The sequence below is a fragment of the Salmo salar genome, chromosome ssa09, assembly GCF_905237065.1.
Source record: "Salmo salar chromosome ssa09, Ssal_v3.1, whole genome shotgun sequence".
Classification (NCBI taxonomy): Eukaryota; Metazoa; Chordata; class Actinopteri; order Salmoniformes; family Salmonidae; genus Salmo; species Salmo salar.
The window spans coordinates 72,154,498-72,170,336 of record NC_059450.1 but is presented as its reverse complement, the minus strand read 5'-3'; the positions used below and the strand labels follow the sequence as shown (position 1 = coordinate 72,170,336).

The 15,839-nt window shown below is 43.5% G+C and overlaps 1 protein-coding gene and 1 pseudogene across 3 annotated transcripts; both read right to left on the bottom strand.

Annotated features, from left to right (window-relative positions):
- Window positions 1–2,540: 2,540 nt before the first annotated feature.
- Window positions 2,541–7,795, bottom strand: LOC106611690 (neuronal acetylcholine receptor subunit alpha-9-II-like; annotated as a pseudogene).
- An 811-nt stretch (window positions 7,796–8,606) lies between these two features.
- Window positions 8,607–12,362, bottom strand: LOC106611694 (ubiquitin-conjugating enzyme E2 K). Of its 3 annotated transcripts, none has more exons than XM_014212167.2 (7): window positions 11,936–12,362; window positions 10,899–10,992; window positions 10,538–10,596; window positions 10,335–10,417; window positions 10,118–10,217; window positions 9,760–9,888; window positions 8,607–9,548 (listed from the first exon to the last, which is right to left on the bottom strand). In XM_014212167.2, exons 1-7 carry the CDS (start codon window positions 11,996–11,998, stop codon window positions 9,474–9,476), a joined length of 603 nt encoding a protein of 200 aa, XP_014067642.1. In that variant the 5' UTR covers window positions 11,999–12,362; the 3' UTR covers window positions 8,607–9,473. The 3 variants fall into 3 exon arrangements, with proteins under 3 accessions (XP_014067642.1, XP_045579900.1, XP_014067643.1); XM_045723944.1 differs by lacking the exon at window positions 11,936–12,362 and adding an exon at window positions 11,341–11,893; XM_014212168.2 differs by lacking the exon at window positions 11,936–12,362 and adding an exon at window positions 11,382–11,877.
- Between the last annotated feature and the right edge of the window lie 3,477 nt (window positions 12,363–15,839).

Here is a 15,839-nt window from a genome sequence, read left to right as displayed (position 1 = left end):
GTGCCTTATTGCTATTATGAACTGGTTACCAATGTAATTAGAGCAGTAAAAATAAATGTTTTGTCATACCCAATACCCAGGTATGACAAATCATTTATTTTTACTGCTCTAATTACATTGGGAACCAGTTTATAATAGCAATAAGGCACCTCGAGGGTATGTGATATATGGCCAATATTCCACGGCTAAGGGCATGTCAGCCAATCAGCATTCAGGGCTCGAACCACTCAGTTTGTAAAATGTTATATTAGCTGTTTTCATAAAACAGAGGACTAGAAACTTACTGCAAACATTACAGCAATCAAAAATTTGGAAATTGCACCTTCTATATTCTACTATTCTAACTCCCGTAAGTAAGTTGGGACCCTGACTAAAAATGTAATATATGTATTTTTTTAAGAGTCTAAGGGCCTCTTAGCGGCCATGGGGCCTTAAGCGGCCACTAATGTCGCTTATTGGCTTGCCCGGCCCTGAACTTGCCCCTCAACCTCATAATCTTACATATGGTTGCTTTCAATCATAACAGGAGTAACTTGCTTAATTGCTAAACATAACTTTTTCATCACCCAGCGCATCAGATCACATGGGACACAGAGTACTCACAGGTCTCAGTAACTCAATTCAACCCTCTGTACCAGGACATCATGGCACAGAAATAAAAGTAGTAGAATTCGCTTTGCTGGGTATCCACTCCCTATCAACTAACGTCATAGACACGATAGTTACCAGAAACCAGACATTCCGACAATAAACGTATGTTTTATGACAGAAAGACAATAAACAATCTTGACGTTATAATGAAGTGTATATAACATGGAGACTGAAGAAACATCACTATTGTACTTTTTTTAGCATTATGATGTGACTGCTTGTACCCTAGAAGAGCTGTATTAAAACTGTTACTTCGACCGGATCCTCGAGTCTCCTCTTTTACCTTCACAAAGTCAACTTGCATTTGAAAATCACTGTCTTCACTGTATAAAGTCATCTTGGAGCTATTTCTCAGTCCATATCATAACAATCCTCCCCACCTGCAGACAGGTGATGATGGACTCCCCCAGCCGCCCTCCCGTGAAATAAAAAGACCCTGGCAATTTTCCACAGCAGTCTCACCCCAGCCTCTCTCTTGTCTGTGCAAATTACATGTTTCCCACTACTCCCTGGCTCCTGGGGTGATTATAGCGTGCATCGGGCCCCCGCAGGTGGCACACCGTGCACTAATAAGACCAGAGACAGGCTTCCCCAGCGTGAAAATGTGAGAGATTTCACTCCCAGACACATCATACCTCAGCATGACATTCACTTCCCTGAAGAGGATGATGACTGCTCAGGCTGAACTCCTTCCTGAGGAGGAATAGACTGGCATTAACATGTCAGAGGAGTTTCACCAGTTATGTATCAGTAAAGACAATGTACTAATTGTTACCTAAACGCCTCATCTCTTTAACACTGGTTGGTTATGAAACAAGTAACCATGGCTGCGTTTACACAGACAGCCCAATTCTGATCTTTTTTTCACTAATTGGTCTTTTGACCAATCAGGTCAGCTCTGAAAAATAGTCTGATGTGACTGGTCAAAAGACCAATTAGTGAAAAAAATATCAGAATTGGGCTGCTGCATCCTAAGATCCTCCCCGCTGTATTGACTCAATACATTATAGAATGGTCATATATCCCTTTATCTGACTATCAACATTTTTTTTGTGTGTGTAAACCGTATGTAAAGTGATTGTTGTAAAGACATCTGATTTGTCCCCTAATTGAGTGAGTGTCCCCTAATTGTCATGGGTCTGTGGCATCCATCTGTGCCCAGTTCAGGTGGAGAATTGGTGAGAGATGTCTGCCCTCCGCTGGATATACAGGGTAGTAGTGACAATTCTGTAATACAAAGGATCCATAGGGACAAATGGGTATCAACTGTTTTTTAACTGAGGTATAGGGGGGGCTCTCTGGTCATATACTTTGTCCTTTGAGTGGTTGACTACTTCCATGAAGTAAGCAGTAGTGTCAGGCGTACACGACACTACTACAATCACTACCTGCCACGCACACCTGAACGTTACCAAGTTCATGGAATGGGTGACTGGAGGGGGTAAACTCATTGTGTTGCATAATTTATGGTCCATAATATCTTACATCTACACAGCGCCTGTTTGGAAACAAAGCAGTCATTAACTATTCACTAAATGATTTTGAACAGAAAAATGATTCCAGGCCTGTGGATCCAGAGAGAGGCCTTTGTCGCTGAAACCCCTGGAGTCTGATTTCAGACTGGTGAAGACGTGATGGTTCCTCTGGTTCTATTTAGTGGAGAGATGAGGATAGGAAGGGTGTAAGGAGTTCAGAGACAACAGTGATTGGTGTGTACTGTTCATTTGCACACATTATACACTTGCAGTTACATTTGAAGCAATTTAATCCATTTTATGTTTTTAATATAAAATGTATTTGTCTGTCTGTAAAGCGATGACAAGAAAGAGTGAAATGATTTGACTTCAGCAATGTCATATAACAGTCCAATAGTCTTTCTTCCATTGTTGTCATGGCACCTTGCCGATAATCAGAATGCTCATGAGGAAGACCATGATGAAGAAGATCCACATAAAAGAACCTATCCATCACCCTGGCAACCTTCTTCCACTCTGCCTGGTGGCGCAAGTGGCCCTCTGCTACCGGAAGCAGATGGCGATGTACTCCACATTCCGCACCAGCTTGGAGTCCACCCCAGGTAAACTGCTGCCATGACTACAGAACACACAGGGGTCAAAGGTTACTGAGGCCACCACAGCAGCGACCACGGCTGCCTTTTCAACCTCTGGACAGCATGGCAGCGCCTCCTTACAGCAATCCCCCAGGGAGAGGTTCCCGTTGGGCTCAAAACCCTCGTACTTGGAGCTGGAGAGATGGGTCTTCTAATCTCTGGTGATGTGGTGTTGGGGGTCGAGGCTTGGGGTGACGTTGAGGTCCAAGGGTTTGGGATCAGGGGTGTTTGTGGCGGTACTGGTTCTCTCGCCCGCTGTGGCCTCCCCGTTTCCCATTGGCATGGTGGTGGGGCTGAAGATGGGGTGGTGGAAGTCGCCTTGTCCAAAGTGTGAGGAGGAAGAGGTGGCAGGGACACAGTTCTCTCTCACCTCGTAGACCAAGATGATCTTGGACATGTAGTTGATGATGAGGACTTTGGCCCAATGGGTGTGTGTGGTGTGTGTGGTGTGTGTGCCCATCCTGTTGCTGTTGTATGTCCAGGAGCCAAATGTGAGGTTGCACTCCTGGCTGTGGAAGTGGAAGTAGGAGACGACCACCACAAAGGAGCTCAAATTCAAATTACAATTCATGGACCAACACTTATTGTCAATAAAGGAGGTTGTTTCTAGATAGTAGAAATGATTATGGTTTAGAGGCTGTACTGTACAGTATATCTGTGTGACGTACAGGCATACTTGTTATAAAGGACGAGGTCAGGCCTCCACACCAGACTACTGGGGATCCTCCAGGCCATCATAGTCCTCCTTGTTCCACCTCAGGTAGGCATTGTGCCACGTCTGACCGATCCACAGGTACGCTATCAATACCTGGTTCCCCTCGTCCTGCACACATAGACACAGATATAAACACACACAGACACAGATATAAACACAGACACAGATACTGTATAAACACACACACACACACACACACACACACACACACACACACACACACACACACACACACACATAGATGCAGGTGCCCACATGCTGCAGACACATGCACACAGCAGTCTCACACACACACACACACACAAGACATGTGGACACACACACACTAATAAGGGCAATATACTAGCTAATAGTCTTATTTTTGTTGTCATTGTCTCTCTCTCTCTCTAATTAATCCACTAAAGTCTCAGACTAGCTGTCAGACATTGAAATTCAGGCCCAGCTGTCTGTCAATATCAGGTGAATGAGGAGTTTAGATGAGGGGGTTGAGGGGTTGTCACTGCCAGAACCTGACGCATTGCTTGACCAAAGCATGGAACCAAGGAGTAATGGGACACTCAAAACATACAGACACACACAAACACACACACACACAAATAAATACAAATACACACAGGTCACACACACGTCATTAGTCTGTCTGCATTTCAAAGTGACAGGATGACATCATCCCAGAGACAGGGAGTGAGTTGGCAGTAGGACAGCTCTCTTTAGAGAGCACTAGACAAGGTACACTTAGTAACACATGCACACACACACACGAATGGGAAGTTGACACTCTACTGGACTGAAAGAGTATATGGCTGATAACTGTAGGCCTGTACAGTACTTCTGACGTCTCTCATACACATCAACAGAGGAAGCAATTGGGTAACTAATACAGCATGTTCAAGGTACAGTACTTGTGCCTTGCATATATAGGCAAAAGAACAGGTGGGTCACAGAGTTGACTGACTATACGTGTCTTAGCAATGAGCAGAACAGCGCTGGCTGCTGCCTGCTTCCTGTCACACTGTTTTACGTCCTCTGATCTAAAGTACATGATCTCTCTCTACGATATCTCTCAGAAGAGTTATCCTCTGTATACGTACACACAGTATTTGATCAGGGGATATACATTTTGAGAAAGCCTCATTGTGAGAGAAGCCGGTCATAGATTACCAGTGGTCCTCTACTCGTCGCTGAGACCTAGTCAGTAATCTCTGAGACTCACCATGCCTTTGATCTGGGAGAGAGTGATCTGCAGGGTGACGTTCAGGGCTTTGTCTGTGCCCTTAACAGGCCGCAGGGCTTTCGAGTAGTTCTCCATCAGGTCAGTGAGCAGCTGCTGTGCGTACTGGCCCTGAGCCGAGTGGACCAGTACAATAGGAGAGTAGAAGTCAGTCTTATTTATGAAAGAATACAGAAGGTAGGCCAATTTGTTGTAGCTTCCATGTATGTATGTATGTACAGTCGTGGCAAAAAGTTCTGAGAATGACACAAATATTAATTTTCACAAAGTTTGCTGCTTCAGTGTCTTTAGATATTTTTGTCAGATGTTACTATGGAATACTGAAGTATAATTACAAACATTTCATAATGCTGATGCAAAGAGTCAATATTTGCAGTGTTGACCCTTCTTTTTCAAGACCTCTGCATTCATGCTGTCAATTAACTTTTGGGCCACATCCTGACTGATGGCAGCCCATTCTTGCATAATCAATGCTTGAAGTTTGTCAGAATTTGTGGGTTTTTGTTTGTCCACCCGCCTCTTGAGGGTTGACCACAAGTTCTCAATGGGATTAAGGTCTGGGGAGTTTCCTGGCCATGGACCCAAAATATCAATGTTTTGTTCTCCGAGCCACTTAGTTATCACTTTTGCCTTATGGCAAGGTGCTCCATCATGCTGGAAAAGGCATTGTTCGTCACCAAACTGTTCCTGGATGGTTGGGAGAAGTTGCTCTCGGAGGATGTGTTGTTACCATTCTTTATTCATGGCTGTGTTCTTAGGCAAAATTGTGAGTGAGCCCACTCCCTTGGCTGAGAAGCAACCCCACACATTAATGGTCTCAGGATGCTTTACTGTTGGCATGACACAGGACTGATGGTAGCGCTCACCTTGTCTTCACCGGACAAGCTTTTTTCCGGATGCCCCAAACAATCAGAAAGGGGATTCATCAGAGAAAATGACTTTACCCCAGTCCTCAGCAGTCCAATCCCTGTACCTTTTGCAGAATATCAGTCTGTCCCAGATGTTTTTCCTGGAGAGAAGTGGCTTCTTTGCTGCCCTTCTTGACACCAGGCCATCCTTCAAAAGTCTTTGCCTCACTGTGCGTGCAGATGCACTCACACCTGCCTGCTGCCATTCCTGAGCAAGCTCTGTACTGGTGGTGCCCCGATCCCGCAGCTGAATCAACTTTAGGAGACGAACCTGGCGCTTGCTGGACTTTCTTGGACACCCTGAAGGCTTCTTCACAACAATTGAGCTGCTGTCCTTGAAGTTCTTGATGATCCGATAATGGTTGATTTAGGTGCAATCTTACTGGCAGCAATATCCTTGCCTGTGAAGCCCTTTTTGTGCAAAGCAATGATGACGGCACGTGTTTCCTTGAAGGTAACCATGGTTGACAGAGGAAGAACAATGATTCCAAGCACCACCCTCCTTTTGAAGCTTCCAGTCTGTTATTCAAACTCAATCAGCATGACAGAATGATCTCCAGCCTTGTCCTCGTCAACACTCACACCTGTGTTAACGAGAGAATCACTGACATGATGTCAGCTGGTCCTTTTGTGGCAGGGCTGAAATGCAGTGGAAATGTTTTTGGGGGATTCAGTTCATTTGCATGGCAAAGAGGGACTTTGCAATTAATTGCAATTCATCTGATCACTCTTCATAACATTCTGGAGTATATGCAAATTGCCATCATACAAACTTAGGCAGCAGACTTGGTGAAAATTAATATTTGTGTCATTCTCAAAACTTTTGGCCACGACTGTGGGCTACTACCTCTGCCAAGGGGTCTAATAATTTATGGCACAGGTGGTATGGTATTAGCCCCATGGAATGCTGGTTCAATCCTCCCTCCATTGTTACCCCCTCAATGGACCTAATAGCCCACATTGAGGAAGGGTCCTGTCTAGAGAGTTGTCTGGGGTGTGGAGAGATGACGCCTTGGTCGAAGTGCAAGGCGCATCCCGCGTAATCCAATGCGTAAAATGAGCTCACTGGGACGTTTTAAATGTAAAAGCAACAATGTCAATCTAGGTCAGAAATAATAGACTCTTAATATGATTTAAAATAAGACAGACATATGTTTACATTTCCATGGGCTTAACTCCATTGTAGGATTTCCCAAACATGTCCTATGTACAGCTAATGTCACTGACTGGAAACATCTTCTGCGTCTAGGATGAATGTCCAGAAGGAACCAGGAGGAAGTTGGATCAACACACATCCGCTCCTTTGTTTAAATCCATCCAGGTTTGCATGACGTCCATTCAACCCCAATTGAACTCAATTGCTGATAACAGCCCTCCTCGCGTTTTAGGGCAGCGGAGGTTGCATGCCCGCTCAGACACAGAATAGGACCCCGGCTATCACGTAGGAGGAAACGGGGGAAACCAGATGCCCCCGGACCATAGGCTCAACACACAGGATGTATTCAGCTGTAAATCAAACTATTGACAGGTGTGCTCGCGAGGCAGACACTGGTTGAGGCAGTGAAGGTAACCATGGTCAACCAGTGTCTGCCTCGCGAGCACACCTGTCAATAGTTTGATTTACAGCTGAATACATCCTGTGTGTTGAGCCTATGGTCCGGGGGCATCTGGTTTCCCCCGTTTCCTCCTACGTGATAGCCGGGGTCCTATTCTGTTCAATGTAATAGGCCTAGGCCTACCAATTTGTTGATCAATGGCCTTGGATATCAGGTTTGGATCGGGCATAGGAATGGTTTGTGTGATTTTATCATCATGGATACCAGGGTAATCAAATGGTTAGGCCTACAATTTCCAATCAAATACAAAGACTGGATGTGGGTTTTGGTTGCCTTGGAGGGCCCTTAGGAGACATGGGTAATAGGGCATTGAGGGAATAGATGGTGCGGGATTATATCTGGGTGGTATAACCAGTATACGTGTTCCTATGAGGGTATTCAAGTCCAAAACATAGGGTTGTCTTCTTCACAAAACCTAAACCTGGGACATAAGCCGTTACCACCCTGACACTTACTCAGATCACATCTCACTTTACTAAGTATCATTTGACCGCCACTAAATCTCACAGCTTTTCTCAGCTCTGGCAGAAGACTTTGGTGGCGTGTCAGGGGAGAGATATTCATCAAGGTAACAAAGAGATACAAAACAAGCTTTTGTCACTTGGGAAACCTGAGGTTGGCTTTGTCTGTATCTCGATAGCAGGTGTCGCTGTGCAGCAGGGGAGTCTGCATGGGGACACTAAGGCCTAACTCCAGCCCACACACAGTAGGCCTATTTACACAGACTGATACACATAAGCTTGTAAGGGCATTCTTCCCAGTGCAGGCATGCTGCAATATGGGTATTGGAGAGCACTGCCAGGTTCACTCCTGTGTTGAAAGATGGACTTGTTGGCAAGGCTGGCTCAGACACAACACGCTACCTAACCTGCCATCTGGTTGTGTTCAGCCTAATAACTCTCGCCTGACTACACAAACAAGATGCTCTGTGGCTTTTCTCAAACAAGAACTGATAGCCCATTGTACAATGTGTTAATCTAGTTCATGCTCTGATCCACTAGCATGTGGGGTTTTAATCATGTCTAGACAGAATCAACCCATTTAGTAAGTCCTTTCGTGCCACTGATAGTGCAGTGCATACAAATTCACTTATTTAAATAAATATGCATATGTATGCAGCCTGGTTACACACACACACACACAATTCTATATTGTATTGCATATGCCTGTTCTACTTTCCTCAAGTATATAATTCCCACTGGACTTTGTTTCTTCCAGCATTATAAATTTAGCTCCTCACCCTAGATTTTTGTACACATACAGGGAGGGAAGACTACTAATCAAACACACAAATGCAAACACACAATACTCAAAAGTAATTCGGCAATATAATGAATTTCTAAAGAGCAAATAAAACATCACCACACATTTTGGATTAATTTACACAGACTTTAATAGCTTTATTTACAGATGAATTCTTTTGAGTTTTTTTTATTTTTTATTTTTTTTACCTCTGTTGGCGTAGTTCAGTGGATGCGATATCTTTCAAACCACTATTTTTTTTAAACTCCCAGTCTTAAATTTGCTTGAGTAGCGTTATCGGTGAACAGTGCGCTGAGCGTTTCTGTTTTCTTTCTCTCTTTTTAAAAACGGGAATCTAAATCGTCTTCCTGTAGGAGGCCAGAACCAGATAAAAAAAAGGGGGAAGAAGAAAGAGTGATGATGATAGTCATGACAGGCTTGAGAGGGGTGGGACTCCCTGCTGATGGGGTGGAGAGTTTAGGATGGTAAGACTAAGACAGTTGACACATCATATGGCTACTGCAAGTGCTAGGAAACATCAGTGATGTGGTAAGTGCCAAAATGGTGGAGATTTCTCTGTTCAAACAATCCTACAACACTTCCTTATTTCTTCAAGGTCATAACTGATGTAAAAGGATTGTATACGTCATAGGACGCCGGTGGAGAGTGTTTAGACAAAGCCAGTGAGTCTGAAGGAGTTGGGATGGTAATGGACATGAATAGCATGAGTAGAGAGGGAGAGGAATGGCACATGGCCTAAGGGAAGGAGTCATTTGATTGAGGTATGTGAAATGATGGCAGGGAACAATGCCAATGTGAAGATGGCAGGGAAGATGGAGGAGAGTGGTACAGAGATGATGACAATGGGAGAAATGCCAGGAGGTTGAGAGGGGGTATCCAACAGGTAGATGAGAGGGGTGAGGGGTCAGAGGGACAGCAGAGAAGAGGGCTTCAGATGGAGGGAGACTGAAGGAGAGGGGTCAGATGGGGGCGTTGAGACTCAGTTACTGAGCAGTAGCTCTGTTGCTGTCTCCACATCCCAGGATTTCGACGACAACGCCACTATTACTGCATTCTGTGGAGACGGGACAAACAGGAGTGTAAGAAGTTTAGAACACTGTCATAACTGTGCTACAGTATTCAAAACACTAAACTGAGATCCAATGGTGAACCATATTAAAATGGGATCAAAGAACACCACCTATCAACAGTGGTCTTGTAATACCATAATAAAGCGTAAATGACCTATGAAGGTATGAGACAGTAATAAGGGGTTGGTCACTCACTTTGTCAAAGCCCATGGCACAGAGTTTGTCTATTTTGCGTGTGTACTCTGGGCTGGAGGAGGGGGCGCCGGCGTACACATGAGACCAGAGTCTGGCCGTCTGTTTGAACATCTCTGGATTCTGCTTATACTGGGGGGAGAGAGAGAGAAAGAGAGAAAAAAAAGAGAGAAAGAAATAAAGAACACATCACAATACCGAGCAGGCAGCAAGACAGCAGCATAGAAACCTCACTAGGTGACAATTTAGTAAATCACATTTACTCAACGAACAAATGGTCAAATCTACAAACAGAGGCATACTTATTATGCATACTCTCCCTCTCTCACACACAGACATAGAAACCCAGTGTTCCTCTCACCTGATTGGCCACCACAGCGTCCTGTGGGTCATCTGGTTCTGCAGCTGCCAGTAAGGCCTGTAGTGACAACAGCACTGTCCTCAGCGTCATAGCTGCCGCCCTGTCAGACACACAGAGGAGATGGTATTAGAGTACTAAGAACTAGGATCATCCGTAACTAAGACATGACAATGAAAAAAAATAAACCTTTAAAGAGTATTGGAACAGGGTGACTTACCACTGGTCTTTGAGGATGTCCAGACATATAGCACCTGTGACTGAGCTGATGTTGGGATGCCAGATCTTTGTGATAAATCGCACCTGGGAAGCACATAAACAAGCAACTGAATAGGCAAAGGACTAGCAAAGGACTTCACAGGTCAATGTTGACAAAATTCACAACTGAACAATAAACATTAGAATGTTATTTTTTATACATACCTTTGGTGGATTGAAGGGATATGTTTCTGGAATTTTAATTTCTAGTTGATATCTGCCACCTGAAAAATACAGAAAGCAAATAGTTATGACAGCAAGAACGCCAACATACGCACAAGTACTAACTAAAACATGGGATCAAGCGACTGCTCAAATCTTCTGTAACCTTTTGCATGACACAAGCCTAGCTCCCTTGATGGAAAACTGCTTTGAATCCTATTGTGGCGCATTAGACAGACTCGAGTTTGACCCAGGTAAGCTAAGTAAGTCTGCCTCAGCCCTCAACTAAACACAGGTAGGTCTGTCCCAGGTAAACCAGTTAGGTGTGTCCACAGTCCCAAGTCAGCAAACCCCGGCCTCTCACCTTCATATGGCGTGTCAGGTGGCCCTGCGATCTCCCCCTTCAGCTCTGTGAAGTTTTCATCCACTAGGTCCACCTTTATCTGGTTTTTACTCGTCTGTCAGAGAAGGAGAGAAGCAGAGGTCACCAGTTGGTTCTGTCACAGATCATGTGCTGGGGTGTAAGGAAAGGAGGGGTAGCCATAAGAGAGTACCTCATCTCTACCCAACTTCCTCTCAACAGACATACTCACAGAACGATCGGTGACAGCTAATACTTTCACATGACCTGTCTCCTTCCACTTGAATATGACATATCATTTGATAAGAAGCAACAGTATGAGAAGTTTGTCAGTTCCAAGTTGTGCCTTGTGCTACACATTCTTACGGGATATGCAAAACTAGTTGGCTAACGTTAACTCCATTCACTATTAAAATACTACCATGACACTTATGTTGCTCAATACCTTTAACTTTCGATGCATGGCATGAAGCATGTCATAATCACCTGCAACAGGACAAGTAGGTAGAAAATGTCACGCTAGCTTTCGAACCCAAATCTGCCAATGCGGCAGAAGTTGACACCCTGGTAGTAAAAACACAGCGTTAACTGTGGCTGGCAAATATCATACTTCTTAGTTGACTAGTTAGCTACCACCCCTAGTCTGACGTTAGAAAGGTTAATTAAGCCTCATAATAAACCAGCGTGACTTCTTTCAATGGTTAGCTAGCTACCTTCGCTGGAAACGCTAATGTTAGCGTCAAGGCAGGGAATTTCCTGTAGGCTAGTTAAATTAGCAGCATAACGTTAACCAACGTTGCGAAAAATCCAGTCACGCGTTCCTTCCTTGGCCTTCGTTTGCAAACAAGGTAGTTAGCGCCTCGTCCTTCACCTTTGTTAACATCTGGCTAAGTAACCTCAGTAGCTAGCTGCTAGATAATAAAACACTCATTTTCAACAACAGGCAATCGTGTTAGACACCAACTCAGCTAGCGTTAGCTTGCTAGCTAGCTAGATATTTAGCGTATCGTTCACGGTCGATTAAAAAAAAATAAGCCCACCTCCTCGCTTTTGAGAACCTCTTTAAATTCCCGTTTTATCCTTTGAACCGCGATGTTGGCCATGATTTCGCCGTGTTTCTGTCGGAAGGGAACACGATCCTCTCGCTCAGTCAGGCCTCGCTTGGCTTCAGCCCTACTAGTAGCTAGCTAACCCAGCTAATTCGCAGTCCCCCTCGCACTTTCGTTCTTTCTGCCTGTCACTTTTGGATCCAAGCAACAATAACAGTTGCAAGGGTACAGCTAGTTACCACTAAATGCTAAGTTCTGCGGAAACGTGACTGAGCCACGATGTCATAAAATATATCGCTAGCTAGTTACAAAAGAGCCGAGGGACATGTGTATTTTCTGGAAATATTGTCACAATGTACGCAGTTGACAGTTTGTGATGCTGGAAACATTTTAATACCAACTGCATGCAAGCTGAAAAGCGGATCATGTGATTTCGACAGCATTGCTTTGCTGTACGCTACTTGTCATTAGTTCCCTCCCTGTCATTACATTCCAGAGACGCTTGTCTGCAATACCTGGTACACCTATTTATTGTATGAGTGGACAATGAAAAACAGGCCTAGAATTGCTTATATATGCTTGATTATATTGTCCAAAGTATAATTTAATATATAAATAATTACACTGTACATTTAACATTATTTTTATTGTTACCTATCTGGACCTCAATGATGCAACATGGGGCAACATTCAGAATCTGCCTATAGAAAAATATGTATCTGGGACACAACTCTCAATTCAACAGTATATACTTATATATGGTTCACTGCTTCATAAGCCCTTGCTGGATCTAAAATGATGATGAGGAAGCGATAAACATAGGATGAGAACAACGTCAAGAGTTATTCTATCAATCTATCAGAACAAACAAAGCATTTCCTTATTTGTATTAGTGGTCTTTGACTGTCTCAACCTAGAAAAACTGCTTCATGTGGAGATGGCATATCACTACAAATGACAGCTCAAGATGACTTAACTATCTAGTATGTCAGTTTATTTACATACTAAAATCAGACTCTGTGGTAGACTATGGTATTCATTCATCCTGTACTCTGTCTCTATTTTCTACCTTTCTCAGCCTGTGTGTCATGGTCAGCTCTATCTCTCTGTTTTCTCACCAAGGGCCTTGAACCAGCGTTGGGACATAAGACCCCCACTAGGGGGCAGCAGTGTCTCAAAGAAACAGTGCGCGCATAGAACAGCAACATTTCTGGCACAATCAAAGCTTCTACAACAGATAACATCAATTTGAAAAAGGGAAAGCTGCAACATACAGTTGTATTTTATTGAATTTCATATATAGCAAATTATTATGGTTTAATTTACAGAATAACATATGTTGTATTTACAATGACATTACATATCATCTTTACCCCCCCAAAAATCGCACAATAAATTTGTCAAACTAAACAAGTGCTTGAGTTGGCCATCCTATAGATAACATGTCTCTGGAGCCCAGAGAGAAAAATACTTCTGCCATCAGTCCAGACTCCCTATGAACTTCCTATGATTACAAGTATACAAAGACATGAGATCAGGACACAGAGTGATACACACTAACAAGTCATACAGGGCAGTCTATTGTTGGCCTACACGATACACGATCAGTCCATCACAATAGCAGCATTCATAGAAGGTCTCAAGTTATAGCCAACCGCTGTCAACGAAACAACAAAACAGTCTCATGGCTACATTATACTCATGTCTATAGGGAAGGACTGATGATTGGCTGAGAGAAAGTGATGATAAAAAGATTGTGGGGGCTGTTTTGTTAGACTTCAGTGTGGCTTTTGACATTATCGATCATAGTCTGCTGCTAGAAAAACGTATGTGTTATGGCTTTACACCCCCTGCTATATTGTGGATAAAAAGTTAGCTGTCTAACAGAACACAGAGGATGTTCTTTAATGGAAGCCTCTCCAACATAATCCAGGTAGAATCAGGAATTCCCCAGGGCAGCTGTCTAGGCCCCTTACTTTTTTCAATCTTTACTAATGACATGCCACTGGCTTTGAATAAACCCAGTGTGTCTATGTATGCGGAGGACTCAACACTATACATGTCAGCTACTACAGCGACTGAAATGACTGCAACATTTAACAAAGAGGTGCAGTTAGTTTCAGAGTGGGTGGCAAGGAATAAGTTAGTTCTAAATATTTCTAAAACAAAAAACATAGCATCTTTCACTCATGCTGCCAAACATACCCTCGTAAAACTGACCATTCTCGACTTTGGCGATGTCATTTACAAAAAAGCCTCCAATACCCTACTCAATAAATTGGATGCAGTCCATCACAGTGCCATCCGTTTTGTCACCAAAGCCTCATATACTACCCACCACTGCGACCTGTACGCTCTCGTTGGCTGGCCCTCGCTTCATACTCGTCGCCAAACCCACTGGCTCCAGGTCATCTACAAGACCCTGCTAGGTAAAGTTCCCCCTTATCTCAGCTCGCTGGTCAACATAGCAGCACCCACCTGTAGCACGCGCTCCAGCAGGTATATCTCTCTGGTCACCCCCAAAGCCAATTCCTCCTTCGGCCGCCTCTCCTTCCAGTTCTCTGCTGCCAATGACTGGAACGAACTACAAAAATCTCTAAAACTGGAAACACTTATCTCCCTCACTAGCTTTAAGCACCAGCTGTCAGAGCAGCTCACAGATTACTGCACCTGTACATAGCCCATCTATAATTTAGCCCAAACAACTACCACTTCCCCTACTGTATTTATTTATTTTGCTCCTTTGCACCCCATTATTTCCATTTCTACTTTGCACTTTCTTCCACTGCAAATCTACCATTCCAGTGTTTTACTTGCTATATTGTATTTACTTTGCCACCATGGCCTTTTTTGCCTTTACCTCCCTTATCTCACCTCATTTGCTCACTTTGTATATAGACTTATCTTTCTACTATATTATTGACTGTATGTTTGTTTTACTCCATGTGTAACTCTGTGTTGTTGTATGTGTCAAACTGCTTGCTTTATCTTGGCCAGGTCGCAATTGTAAATGAGAACTTGTTCTCAACTTGCCTACCTGGTTAAATAAAGGTGAAATAAATAAATAAAAAATAAATAAAAAACTAAACCTCAACTAAATTTTGTAACAAATAATGTGGAAATTGAGCAAGTTGAAGTGACCAAACTGCTTGGAGTAAACCTGGATTGTAAACTGTCATGGTCAAAACATATTGATACAACAGTAGCTAAGATGGGGAGAATAAAAAAATCCATAATAAAGCGCTGCTCTACCTTCTTAACAGTACTATCAACAAGGCAGGTCCTACAGGCCCTAGTTTTGCCGCACCTGGACTACTGTTCAGTCGTGTGGCCAGGTGCCACAAAAAGGGACTTAGGAAAATTGCAATTGGCTCAGAACAGGGCAGCACGGCTGGCACTTGGATGTACACAGAGAGCTAATATTAATAATATGCATGTCAATCTCCGTTTGCTCAAAGTGGTCAATAGATTGACTACATCACTACTTGTATTTATGAGAGGCATTGACATGTTGAATGCACCGAGTTGTCTGTTTGAACTACTGGAGCACAGCTTGGACACCTATGCATACCCCACAAGACATGCCACAAGAGGTCTCTTCATAGTCCCCAATTCCAGAACAGACTATGGGAGGCGTACAGTACTAACTACATAGAACCATGACTACATGGAACTCTATTCCACATCAAGTAACTGATGCAAGCCGTACAATTTAATGAAAAAATATATAAAATACACCTTATGGAACATCTGGGACTGTGAGGCAACACAAACATAGGCACAGACACATTCATACACACACACACGATAACATATGCACTATACACAAGTCAGCACCGCTGGGCAGAGTGAAGTGGGAGTGTTTCAAAGTGCACTGAACGTGGCATGAGGCCGT